This window comes from Aythya fuligula, chromosome 6, assembly GCF_009819795.1.
Source record: "Aythya fuligula isolate bAytFul2 chromosome 6, bAytFul2.pri, whole genome shotgun sequence".
Classification (NCBI taxonomy): domain Eukaryota; kingdom Metazoa; phylum Chordata; class Aves; order Anseriformes; family Anatidae; genus Aythya; species Aythya fuligula.
Genome location: NC_045564.1, coordinates 205,039 through 219,441, shown reverse-complemented (window position 1 = coordinate 219,441; position 14,403 = coordinate 205,039). Strand labels below are relative to the sequence as shown.

General features: G+C 36.4%; 1 protein-coding gene across 3 annotated transcripts in view; it reads right to left on the bottom strand.

Moving 5' to 3' along the window:
* Positions 1–699: 699 nt before the first annotated feature.
* Positions 700–14,403, bottom strand: part of FAM126B (family with sequence similarity 126 member B) — a 56,790-nt gene continuing 43,086 nt past the window's right edge. For 2 of the 3 annotated variants that reach the window (XM_032189836.1, XM_032189837.1), the window contains exons 12-14: positions 12,095–12,254; positions 10,740–10,907; positions 700–6,094 (exon numbers count right to left, since the gene is read on the bottom strand). In XM_032189836.1, the coding sequence (XP_032045727.1) occupies positions 5,490–6,094; positions 10,740–10,907; positions 12,095–12,254 (933 nt within the window). In that variant the 3' untranslated portion in view covers positions 700–5,489. The remainder of the gene's footprint in view (positions 6,095–10,739; positions 10,908–12,094; positions 12,255–14,403) is intronic. The other variant, XM_032189839.1, reaches the window with a different exon arrangement.

The window sequence follows — 14,403 nt, the reverse complement described above, 5'->3', positions numbered from 1 at the left end:
AAAATCATGTTTTTTTTGTACCCTAAAGAAAATAAATGAAATAACAAAAGCAGAAATTATTGTATTTTTCTACATTAAATCTCTAATAAAGTCATATAACATGGGACAGATTTTTACTAAACCCATTCCTGGCAGCTGTGTGGTACCTTAGACTTCTATAGCTTGCTTCTGAACTTCTAACGTATTAGATGACAGCAGGCCTTGACACTTCCCAAACTTAAGAGAAAAGTTTACCTGAAATGGCTACCTGCAATGTTTTGAAAGCTTGTTCCAAGACTTATTTTAAAATAAAATAAAATTTTATAACAACTAAGTGGAAATCATCATACATATCAGTCTTGCAAAACCCATTTACTGCTTTCTTTCATAAACTATTAATGAACCAAGTTGCTCACAGCTCTCCACTGTTTTCCATCACTGTATAAGGGACAGGTGAGTATTTTAGCTCTTCAGCTGCAAATTTGACAGATTGATGTATGCATTCACTAACACAACACTCATGCTGGTATCTGTTCCTCTAAATCATCTACAAAAAAGTTTTCCATAGTTAAATTTACTCAGCTGACAGTGGGACAACAAATTAATATTAGTTCAAAAAAAGTTAGAGAAATTTCTCTTAATTTAATAAAAAAAAAAAAAGAGAGAGAGAAATTAAGGCACACATACTAGAAATAAACAGCATTTAAAATACTGGAAAAAATATAAAATGTTGAACATTTTGATATCAAACAAGAACAAAACACAAGTTCATTCAGATCAGCCCTCTGCTTAGGATGCTTGGAAAGGAATAAAGTTTTGTAACTTTGTCATCCTAAACAAGACATTAAAAAAAAAGCCATGTTTACCATTCCAACACAAACTATTCCAATGATGTTACAATGAGATGTAGCTAATGGTTTTAAGTGCTACATTAAGCATGCCAAGGTAGCAATATTTTTGGCAATGACAGAATTGCAGAATTTAAGGATGAGACTATCAGATTTACAAACATCAGAAACATCTTTTGGTTCACTATGCAGCACACCCGTTCTATTCAAGCACATTCAATTATGGTTTGCCACACCTCCTCCACGATTATGAGTATAGTATCAAGTTTGTAGTGCTTGATTTTTAGAATTCTATTCAAGAAGTTATACTTGGTTCCTACTTGCTCTTCAAGTTAATTTAAATTTGTAAACCAAGCCAAACAAAAATTTCTGCTTTGTGAGCACAAATAAAACACCCAAACACTTAAAGAGATGGTTATTAGTTCATGATAAAATAGCAAAAGTTTAAACTCTTCGGTTAAAATACAGTCATGGCATAAAATAGTCTACTCCAAAACTAATTTCTGAATATGTTATACATTAAATGTTGAGGAAAAGCTCCCTGGAGCTATAGTTTTCCAGGAACACTAATAATGTTCATTAAAGAAGTAAAACAAACCACATACTATCTGGAGACAGAAAGGGGCAAGAGTTGGGGCCACCTTACTACTGAGCAGCTTTACCACCATTAAGGTGCAGGTTTCCCCCTTAATCTTGAAAAATATGTTCATATTTACATACAATATAGACACAGTTGAGGCAATTGATTGTCAATACGTGACAAATGTATGTACCTACTCACACACAAGTAAACCTCACATGGTGAGAAAAAAAACAGTCCCTGTAAACTCCAGTATTCATAAGTAGTGCAAATAAATACATTGTCAGAAAACATTTTTTTTCCCCCTCACTCTTTTGCTGTCAAAACATGAATTTAATTATGTTAAAGCTAGCAGGAGTACGTTGGAAATTTTAGATTTAAGTAATTGAGACCAACACACTTGCAAGCTACAAGTACTACATCTAATGCTTACTGGCTGCAACAACGTTCAGCATTACAGAATGAAGCAGGCTGTTAAAATTTTTCTCAAATTCACATCAGAAAGGGTGTTCAAAGAAATTTGCACTTAAAACAGACAGTGACATAAAAAGTCTCCAAATCAAAAGAATAAGAAAGCCATTTAAAACTTCATCTTGCAACATTCATTGTTATAGGCCTTTTTCCCTCACCGTTTTGCTGCCTGCAGGATGAAAACAAAAAGAGGCTCAACATTCAACCAAAAGCAGCTCAAAATAAAGTCCTGAAAAGGCTAATCAATGGGGTTGAGTGCGCAATCCCAACATTTTATATTTTCTTATTAAGCCCAAGAAAAATGAGTGGCAAAATGGCAGCATAATATGGTAAAAACTTTATCAAGGGATAATTAGTTACTAACACATGTATATACATCTACATATAACCCTCAGACTTCCTCACTTAAGAATTAGAAGTATGTGCACATGCACAGAGGAAAAAAGTAGTGTTCTGCTTTTTGACCTTTTTGTATAATGCTGCAGCTGCGATGAAATGATGCAGAAATGTAAATCTAGTGTCTCACATTGAGTACCAAATGTTCTAAAACAAGACACAGCTGAGTGAATTCAGGATAAAGATGTTTAAGTCCAGATATTTGTCACAGGTATCAGAACATTTGAATATGTTTTGTACTTTGTTTAATATTTAACACATTATCATAAAGAACACATTATTCTCTCAGCCTAGACATTTCTATTACTTCCAGAATACTTTCAAGTGTACTGGGCATCACTGTATAGAAGTTTCATTACAATCTTGACACACTTGGTATGGTTTGAGCCGTGTAGAAACGATAAAGATAAATGTGATAAACAGCACTGGAAAAGCCTGTTATTTCACCTGTTTTGTAGATGTAAGTGATGACTCATTTTGTAAGACAGATGTTGACCAGCACATGTCTGAAGAACGACAAAAGCTCCCACAAATGAAACACTGCACTCAAATGGTAATTTTGATTAGCTATGGATGTTGCACATAGCAAAAACTATATATAGTTTTTAATAGGAATAAATTTGAACTCTTTTTAAAGCTTTGTGCAGGTAGGAATACATATACACAGGAACAAAATACAATGCATTTAACTGTAACAAAAGGCACATCATCAAAACAAGAACTGCAAAAATATTTTAAATTATAATTTGACTAAAGATTTAACTACAAACGTATGTACATTTGACTTCCCCATCTGGAGTCAGTGGGGTGTCTCTCTTTCCTGAAATAGTTTAATTTTGTTGGACCCCACCCATAAGGGTATAAAAAATTGTTTTGTGAAATTTGACTCGATTTAAGTGTCCTAAAATGTCTTTGGGAATGTTTATAACAGTAAAATGAGAAACTAGAGAACCTTGCTAATGAGCAATCCCATTTTTTAAAGGCAGAGGCATAATAAAGTGTAGTAATTCTTCAGAAAACAGCTGATAATCCTAACCTTTTATTTCCCAAAGATTTACGCTAATCATTTGGTCCTTATAAACTTAGCGTGATGGTCTCTACAAAACAAATTTACACTTTCAGGAAACAAACTAGCAAGTGAATTTCTGCACTACCATGACCTGCCAATTGTCTCCACCAGCAAAACTTGACAAAATAAATTAAGCAGAGTCAAATCATGCATAGCTTTTGACATTCTTACAGAAAATTCCTCATAATTTAATCTCACCTTTACCTTAGTTCTATCTCTTGTGGCCTTTAAAGATTAAGTTCAATTTTGAAATAGTAAGGCTTTCTTTCTGATGATTCTATTTATTCTAACTAAATTTCTGCATTAGTCCAGCTGCCATTTAATTTACTTCTTTATGAATGTGGAGTTCTTAAGACTAGACTGCCAAAGTGACTTGTCAAAGCACAAAAACATGTCAAATATTTAAATTAATTTTAATGTAAAATTGAAAAAAAAAAAAAAAGTTCCATCTGAAAGAGGCTCAAAGGCAAAAAAGAAAAAAATACCAGCAACGTTACACCATGTTATTGTCCTGAATTTCTGTCTATCTGTCATTCAAAGATAACCTGCTATTTTTAACAGCTTATATTTATTCTTCACAGTGACAGTGAAACCAAAGTGCCCATGTGAAGATCATAACTCTTTCCTGTACGTTTAAATTTGTAAACTTCCAGGATACCATACATTACTTAAGAATACAGGATGAACTTTCCCCTTTGCTCTCTAGCAATCTAGAGAGGGAGAGGATGACAAACATTTTCCTATGTAATCAGAAATGTGCTTCCAAACAGTGTTCTGTAGCATAAGTACCAGCCAGTGCCCACTGTACACCAGTCATATACATTCAAGGCTTGGCTCAATGGCATGAGTTTTGCATTTTCTAGAGAAGGGGCCTATCCACTAAAATAACAATTAAAAAAACTAACAGATTAGATATATCAAGGCAATGAAGTGTGATCCTTCTGGAAAAAAGGACTATCAGTACCCCTTTGTGCAAACGGTGTTTTTAGAAAAGCATTTCACATTAAAGCTTCAGTATTTCTAGCAAACTATTGTCTCTATCCCTGAGACAGCCCCTTAAGAAGATGGTCTGTCTGGACTGCAAGATTCTTAAAGTGACTCCATGATTGAATTTGGGGACACTGAGAAAGTAGCTGAGTGAGCTGGGGATGTCTAACATCCATGACACCATAGAAAGCAGCCTGAGAAATACTCTTTACCCGAATACACCTTTCATCTCAGTGATCACCACCTCACAAGAAAAACAACAATAACAAGAACACCAATAACAAAAATGGAGCAAAGCCAGCCATTAGCTCCTGGGAAAGTAGTGTCTCCCTCCCATTTACAAACCAAATTGCTTTAACAGCATGGTCTTGTCTAGATTTTAGTCTACATACAGAATGACCCTGTGTCCTGGAAGGGAAGACATAACATTACATATGGCTACAACGCCATTAGAAGTGCATTGTAACCTACATTATCTACTTACAATCCTCTCTCTGAGGGAAAACAACTTGTTAATACGCATGTCTCAGTTGCTGAACATCAAAAGCTTCTGGGATGAGAGACTGGGGGCAGGCAAGAAAAATCTACCCTCATTTTAATGAAAAAGTGCTGTAGGCAGCCAGGAGCAGCAATGATGATCCCCTCCCCAGAATTGATTGCACAAACTCAGAGAGGTCCAAAGTCACATCAGAATCTCTGAGGCACTCCTGGTTCTGAGAAAGAAAAGTCATGATCCAGTAGTCTTTGCAGTACTGTAGACCAAGAAAACAAACCCGTTTCTATTTCTTAACAGAGCCAAAGCATCATCTCATAGGGATCACATTCACCATTTCCGCCGGCATCTCCAGTCTCACAGTGTTGAAATGGGACTGATCAGCCTACGATGGATTGCACGTCACCCAAGGAGAAAGGAAGGCATGGAAATAGGCATACAGTACATTATATACTGCTTCACAACCATCTTTACAAGGGGGGGGAAATAAAGGTGAGGGAAGAATTATTGCTGTTTCAGTAATACAGTATGATAGCTAGACCAAATCAAACAAGATCACAACAGTCAGTATTTTCACACTGCAGGATGATGGTTCTTGTTTTGCCTAAGGATGAACTTGCCTGGGGATTTAGGGGAAAGAGGGAGTCCTAATGAAGGGAGATAAAGTTACACCTGGGATATCAGCTGCATATTGAAACTTGGAGATCGAGACTGCTTGGTTAAGGGAGCTCCTGGCGGGAGAAGATCTTTACCTTCCCCAGCTTGGCCTAGTCGGTCCTCCTGTAGGCTGATAGTTGAAAACCGATTGGTGTTGCCAGCGGCTAGATTGGTAACACCTTCTGTACCAACTCCAACACTGGAGCCTATTTGACTGCCATTGACGTAGTCAAATGATTTACTGGAGGAAGCACTGGCGGTCCTGATCAGGCTCAAACTGTTGGCTTTTGGCACCACCTGCCCAGCAGGCAGGCTGAGGTGTTTCTTAGTAGGTGTCATCTCAATTATATCTGCACCAAGGTCAGTGGATTGGTGTATGTACTGCTTCCGAGCTACTGAATCTCGAGGGCTCTCATTAGATTTTGCTGCAGAACAGGTTTCTTTATCCTTAGCAGAACGTCCACTTGCTGTTTTCCTTAAGCTGCCCTTCTGGGATACAGATGATTGAGGTTTGGTCCCAACCGGCTGGCTGCTGAGGGAAGCTCCCGATGAAAATCCTTCATCAGCATCGTTAAGGTTCACAGATTCCTCTCTTCCATTTACACCTTCAGCATCTATTAATAAAAAGGGAACAACCAAAAAACCCCAAACCAATCAGAACACATAGTAAGCATTCAGGTTACATGAATGCAGAGATGCACACAATGTCAAAACAAACGTCATTTGCTGATCCACCTGGTTTCCACTTCCTTAAAAAATCCTGATTCTCAGTATGTAATCTTCCTGTCATATAGCAGAATAAGAGAATCTGATGATAAAATAAGTACTTCTGGAGCTTCATTTGCCTTTCCTCTACATCATTTTCATCAGTCAAGAATATCTCCAAAAGTATATCTATAAACACAGAAGAAGAATTAGGCCCCATTTGGCTAATTTTAGTTCTATCTGCAGGTACTAGTGCCAACACATTTGTTTGTTTGTTTTAAAAAAGAAAGTTATATGTATATATACATATACATATATAAAGCCTTTCAGACTATTTTTATCTTAGTTTTAGGCAAGATCCAAGCATGTCCAGGAAATCTTCTGGTTTGTGCTGAGTAGGCTTCAGAATTAGGTTAATTCCTAGGCCTGCAACAAAGCTCCAACAGAGACAGAAGGCTTCTGTTGTGTATAGTTGGCACTTGAAACAATGTAACCATACTTTCTATTGGAGAGTAACCTAATTCCTAGTTCTCTCTCTCCCAGAGCTCAATAATCTCTGCACTTCCAGCAATCCTATCCAGGTCCTTCTATCACATTTGCTTTAATCTCAGATCAAGATTTTTAAGAGGAAAAAAAATCTTGTATTAATAGAAATTTAACCTTTGAAACACTTCAAGTTGTAAAAGAGGCTTTATGCTTTAGAATGGGATTTTAAAGAAAAAAGACTGACAAGCTTCTGTCTTAAACCCTTGTTTTCAGTCTGATAATTTGATTAATTATTAATTTGGGCTGTAAATGAAGACTTTGTTGTTGTTTGTTTGTTTGTTTTTTAAATCTTAATTCCGGTCCTTTTTCTAAGCTCCAAATACTCAAAACAGGAGGTATTGTTTCAGTAGAAAACTGAGCAGCATTTAAGTTTCAAAACTGAAAATGGAGCTTGGGTTTGATACTTTGTTTCTTGTTTTATGGGGTTAAAGTAGTGGCAAGGATCTCACAGATTCTAACATTTGAGTAGAACCTGGTCCATTCACACAGATTGCTAGCAGAGCGCTACAGAGCATTTTACATTATTGCAAACAGAACAGACACAAAGCCTTCAGTGTTTCTTCCTCTGTGCAGAAGGAATATGGGCTGATCCAACCTCACATTTCTCAAGTGTAAAGCAAAAATAAACCACAACAAACAAGAAACAAAGGTTTTATTATTCTTTTGGTTTTAAAACTACTTTTCTTTTTAGGAAGCTTTGCCTTGGAATTACCATTATTGTGTATCAGTTTACAATGTTTAGCCTTTTCCAAATCAGATCATGCTCAGGCCTCTCTCACACCAATGCAATGTGAGATTATTCTGCAGTATTATACAGTTCTACTTGACTCAGCCTTTAAGAAGGTTCGTGTTACTACTGTCTTCCTTCCTCAGCAAAGCCTTTCACCTTAGAAAAAAAACAAAACAAAACAAAACATATTCTTAGGCTTTAACAGCCATTATTAAAGTGAAGAACACTTTACTTGCTTTAACCTTCTGCATCCATATTTAAAATGCATATACTTTTACTCTGCTCTGTTTGGTCAAGCTAGATCATCATCTTCTCCTTGAGACATACATGTATTTTCTTACATTAGACAGCAAGATATTTTAGTCAGAACCCATCACATCTCCATTCCCCCCAACCTTCCCACGCATAATCAAAGATGCTAATAAAAGTACAAGGTAACTGTAACACACTAAAAGCAAGAGCACTTTTTCAATAAACCAACATTTGTGTTTCTTCATAATCATGCAAAGCTGGATGAAAGCATGTTTGGTTACAAGCAGCAATAGCAGCAGCTGAAGTCCCCTCTCAATCCATTCTATTCCAGCAAAAGATGTGTAACTTGCAAGATAATCTCTTCAACAATACTGCTAAGCTTTTCGTTATTGCAAGAACACTGCTTCTTCAGTGCTTCCTCACAGTTCATGTCAAAACATTTTTGAGTAACAAAATGCTAAAATATTACTGGTCAGGGACACTGAAGCAAAGGAGTCACACAGAAGAAGTGGCATTTCATCCACAGATTTTAAAAAATAAGACTGAGAGGGGTTGTTGCAAGCTTTTGGATGCTGCAACTATATAAATGCCCAAGCAGCTCAGCAGTGCTCAAAAATGAAGAAGATAGAGAAGACAACATGCAAGAGAATTTCTGTCTAGTCAAATCCATGTAGCTACAGAAGTTCTCAGTATGACTGAAATAATTCAGCAAACACTCTTTTTGCAGTACATGTTCTTTTTCTTCTAAAAAACTACCCTCAGAAACAAAAATATTTCAATCTTTGCATACTCTGTTTGGGGGTAAAACAGGATGAAGTCATAGAAGTTTATTGGTTTGTTTCCAGTAGACCAATAAGATGATTTAACAAAAAGAACCTAAAAGCCTAGTCCTCCCAAGTACTCTCTACTGTAAGTCCAGAAGAGAAAGAGACAGTGCAACCTAACAGGAATCCCATTGATTGCACTACAGCGTGTCTTCTGGATTCTCACTCTTCTTTCAAAATAAATCTCTCTCCAAAGAATACATAATTAATGCCAGTACATAATTAACCCTGTAGACATATATACAGCATTCTTCACTGTCTCAAAATAGTGCACACTGGTTAGCTGCCACCACCCAAAAGCAGAATACCTTGGTAAGGTATTACTCAGTCATTCTTGAAATCTTCTGCCTTCTTGTATTTATTGGGTCAAAACACTGATCTGAAAAGGATTTTATTACAGTTTTTAAAGTAACCTTTATTCTATTTATCCTTTCCATATCTGAAGTTTGAAGAGTCAATGAAAATGATCAGCATTCTCATTATATTGTTTTATATCAAAATTATATTTATGAGAGGAAATTTTCTAACCAAAACTTGGTGAAGTCAGCACCAATAAAACAACAGACCACTCTATTTATACATGATACTGATAACCAATCCAAACTCCATTCCTGGGCCTTTTCCCACATGCTGTCAACTGGCAGAATTCAATTTGCCCAAGCACATAGTTATACATGTATACTGCCAACATTTAAAGAAGTAAAGTATATTCAACCAATTTCAACAGAAATAAAGCATGTGGAGTTATGACTTCTCCAGTAACATCTCAATTGATATAGGTGTTGAAACAAATTAAGACTAGAAGGCCACATCAACTTCTTTCCTACTTTGCATTTTCCAGAAGGTTCTCTGCAGCTGAGGAGTTCTCCATATCCTTCAGGTCATGCACATGCAAAGTTTAGTAAAATGAACTAAGACCAACTGAACCAGTGAAGTTAGAAGACTACTTATTTACTGAGCATGCTCAAACTCACTATGCACCACGGAACAGATTATAAATCTATGCTGAACATTTTTATGCAACTATCTTCTACTAAAGTATGATGTCTTAATTATTGTTTGATAACGCCTCTGATTAAGGGGAAGGATTCTCCGATAACATTACATTAAATCTCCAAGTTCTCCAGAAGAACAAATTTGAAGCCTACGTAGCTCGCTCCTATCCAAATCCACAAATAAAATCTTGTTTATGATCAACTGATGGACTATAATTGTTGGAAATACCAAAACTGTTTGATAGACTGTTCAGATGGAAAAGGAGACAAAATAGGAAAACACTTGAAATTCCATTAAGTTAGATTTATAAGAAATTAATTCTCATCTCTGAAGAGAAATCATGATCCAAATTTCAGCACTCAAATGCTTGTTCTCATGGAATAAAGATGAGAACATAATAGATGAACTTAAGCAAAGTGAGTATCTGCCAGCTACTCTATCTGCTATTGCTGGTTGCAGAGCAGGCATACAAAGCTCTACAGCATTTATGTGGACAGCAAAACTGAGCAAAAAAGCAAATACCGTTTCCCAAGCATTCAGAAACATGACAACCTGATTTATTCTTGAAAACACAAGATTTTTCTCATTTGATAATTGATTTTAGAGCAGCCAGGTCATTCATGTAAACTAGTAAGCATATGAATCTTCAGTTAAAGAATGACTGGCAAATAAAAATATCTCCAGTTGTGAATGTCTTAGATAGGCTTGTCTTTGTTCTTGGAAATTTAAAAAAAAAACATGGACTAACAAGACACTATTGGAACTAAGTTGTAGCCAACCAAATACAGCTGCAAACACAATACAACCAATATTCTACACTGTCTACTTTTCAGGACTAGATTCATGTTTATCTGGTGCATTTTTTCCTTCTGAATATTAAACATGCTCAGTAATAGAAAGTTTCCAAGCAATCCCAAAGCTCTTGGCTATTGCCCCTGTCATTTTTATTTATTTTTTTTTTGCCATGCCAAGCAGTCTTTCACCACACAGATGCAAGCCCCAGGCCAGCCCACGTGATAACAAAAGGTAGTACCTGACCTGATGTTAGGTATATAGGGGATGCGTGTATTGCAAAGAGAAGCTAATACACCCTGGGATAGCGGAAACACACACTAGAATGGAAAGAAGTTCTGCTTGGGGATAGGGAGCCAGGATCCTCCTCCAGCAACTGCCTCACTGACTTCTGCCTCCTCATCTCTGTCCTACCCTCTGTTGTGGCTGCTGCCAAGGTGGGCTCCAGGAAGCCATGCTCAGGGGTCCTGCGCATCAGCACCTCCCCCTCTTGCTCATGTTTGATCCCTAGGTCTGTGGAGCCGTGTTGGATCGGTGAGCCAGGTATGCTTGAGTCAGCCTCGTTTGAGAAGTCAAAGCCATCTGGGATTCAACATATAACATTTTAGTGCTTTTCTATTCCTTTCTTGGCATTTCAACCCAGGCAGGGAAAATAGAAGATTTATGCGGACATGGAACAAACAACGAAACACTACCCACGCTTAGTTAAGTTTGTGAGAACATCCACAGAAAAGGACAAGTGGGCTATGCTGTAGACTGGAGACTCGAAAAATGAATATAATGGCAACTACAGTAAAGACAAACACGACCCAGAGTCCTGAAAACAGAAGACAGCTGCTTCTTGTCCTGAACATCCATTCAGTTGAAGACCAGAAGTCATTAAATCCTTTGGCACACGATATAGGAAAAAAAAAAAGTATCAAAGGAAAGATGTAATACTTGTTTTTTAGACTCTTGTACCCTCAATTTATTTTTAGGTTATATTACTTTTTTTACCTTCTGCCATTTATGCATCTTTTTAAAATCTGTTCAATACATGCAGAGACAAAGTTCTGTAGGTTTGACAAAATGAATTCAAAGCAAGCTTTTTGCTACAGCTACAATGAAGATTTCACCATATGAAAGTAAGCATTACTACATATTTATTGTTCTTCATACAGTCAAGCACACTTCTATATGATCTAAATATTCACTGAAGAAAAATAAGGTTAATTCTAAACTATCCAAAGCTACTTTATGACATATCCCCTCTGTAAGGTGGGCCATATGATGCTAGGATTACAGTGTTCAGCTCTTCCATCTCCCATTGCCTTTAGTGGTTGTAGGTAACTGGAACCTTGTCAAGGTCTGACTAATACCATTCATTTCCTCATCTATTTATGATGGCATGCAGTTAAGTTTGAGTGGATCAAAGAAAGAAGTCAAATTATAAACCAAACTCTGCCACTACAATTTTATGCTGTGTTACACAGAGAAAAAAAGTCTTAACTATTTCCAGCCTCTCCATTTATTTATTTAGTACCTACCTCATGGGTTATCACCAGATCAAAAACAAAACAAACATCCCAAACCTTCATGTTCATGCAGTGCTCTGAAAATGTGAAATACTATAATACTAAAATACACTGTTATGGAGTATCACTTTTCAAAACAAAACAAAAACAACAACCACAACCAACTGTTCTGCAAACATTCAAACTCAGAAGCCAGGTAACAGTGACGATGAATACAGTATGCTACAATATTTGCTGTCAGCAGAGAAAGCTCACCTTCTCTCCTCCAGCGGTGACGACGGATAGAAGCTGTTGTAATGGCAGTCCGAGAAATCCTCGGCACTGTTGGAGTAACTTCTACCTTCAGTACCTTCTGGCCTTCTTGTGACGCATCAGGAGCATCAAAGGGCAGTGAGTTCTTCATGGCATTTGCAACCTAAGATGAAAATAAAACGCTATACTACCACCATCCTTGACTGCATAAATGGCAGCTTTAGATATCTTTGCTGGATCCAGAACAGGAAAACAACCAAGAACTGTCAATTATGCCAGATCCCATCCAGACAGATAGCCCCATCCCCAAGATTCACAGTTGGTAACTAAGTTGGGAAGCTCATCACAAGCCTATTCCCAAAAATACAGTTGAATTTTCTTTTTTTTCTTTTTTTTTTTTTTTATGTAATCTACTTTGTTCCAGGTTTGCCCCTGTACTCAGAGAGGTAACAACCTACACCAGAAGTTCTCCACCCAAACAAGATTGCAAAATGACAAGAAAAATAAAAATACCACTTGTGTCATGACGAGAATGGTCACAAGCCAAGCCAATACAACTGGCACATGGCCTCATATATTGGAGACACAGGACCAGTTTCCTTTCATGTCCCATTTTCCCCCTTATTCCCTACCATCTCAAAAAAGAATTAGACTCTTGCAAGATTTTAAAAGAATTGCAACCTAAGCAATGGGCATCAAATCATTAGAATACAGTGATCTTTATAGATCTAATTTTTAGTGTAAGAGTAATACATTGTATTGTAATAGAGTAATATATTATTAGTGTACTTTATATATTGAAATATAGATCTAATTATTGTACATATAATATTGTAATATATATGTAATTTTTATTATAAAACCAGATGCTTTGCATCTTTGAGATACAAAACTCTTTTAGCTTTGATTTTTAACTGTACCTTTAAATTTACTGTAAAATGCTTTGTTGGATTAGAGATTTACTATTATTAAAGCATCTTTCAATTAATGTTCCCTAGTTTACAAGTAAATTGTTCTATAAGTAAACTCGTGTAGCAGCTCATGAAAAGCAATTTAGGTCTCTGTGGCACATGCTGTATTCAGCAAAAATAAAGCTGCTACACACAAAATGTTTTAAAACTTCAGAAAAAATGTCTAAGTGAACTCGCCTTGATTTTCCAATCTTACTGACTTCATACAACCAACCAGTATTAAGAACTTTAGAACATTTTAAATTAGACACGTCAACTTCCTTCATAGATCTCTTATATTTCACAAATATTTCACTCGCTACATGCTCCTTAGTCCCCCTCTAAGGGGGAACACAATAGGTAAAATAAGGTCAGAGACAACTAGACTTAAAATAAAACAAGCATGGAAAATGTATCTGATTAATCTCTATAAAATCCTACCTGCCAATAGCTGCCACAATAATTTGTGTAGTCTATTCTCCCAATTACAGTTTACAAGAAGCAACATCATATCATATTCTTCTCTTGCATCAGAAAACAAAGTTTAAAAAAATATTGTATTCCTGTTCTGTAACACAAATATGATCAAGCTTTTTTTTTTTTTTTTTTTTTTTTTTATAAAAACATGTATCTAGCTGCTGGAGTTGATACAACTGTTTAGCACATGACTACAATCAAGCATTTCCTAGTCTTACGCTGTAAGCAACATTTTCCAATGCTCCTCTCAACCTAGTGAAAAAATTAAGATATGTTTAAACTCCAATGTTGTCTTGATATTCTGAGATTCCCTGAGGCCTCAGAAATGCGAGGGACATCCCACAAATTCCTTCATTTCCCAAAGACTACATTAGGGAAGCAGATTTAGTGTATGAAGTCATCTTTAATTAACATTTGCAAAAACACAAGTTAGGAGAGATCTACTAAACCAATGGAACAGATTCTATTTGCAGAACCTTCTTTGTATGATTTGTCTTGTAAAGACCTCAAATAATGCTTGATTAAAAAAATAAATAAATAAATTGATGCATACCATATGCCTTAAAAGCTCTGATTTACAAGTGTTTATCAGTACCACAGTAAAGTAAAAGTGACTTTCCCCTACGTTCTAATAGGCAAACCATCCAGCAACCATATGAAGAAATAAAACTCATTCAAACATTAAAGCAGAGATGACAGGATGTTAACTAATCAAAGACTTCTCACTTCCTGGGAAGCTGGAATAGCTGTCATATCCTGATCTTCTCCAGCTTCTGCTGTGATCCTGTAAATCCTCATTAAACACTTTCTCCATTGACTTCTTGCCTGACTTCTAACCAGCCTAAATATTCTTGGCACCGGTGTAGAAATGCTCTTTGTCATTCT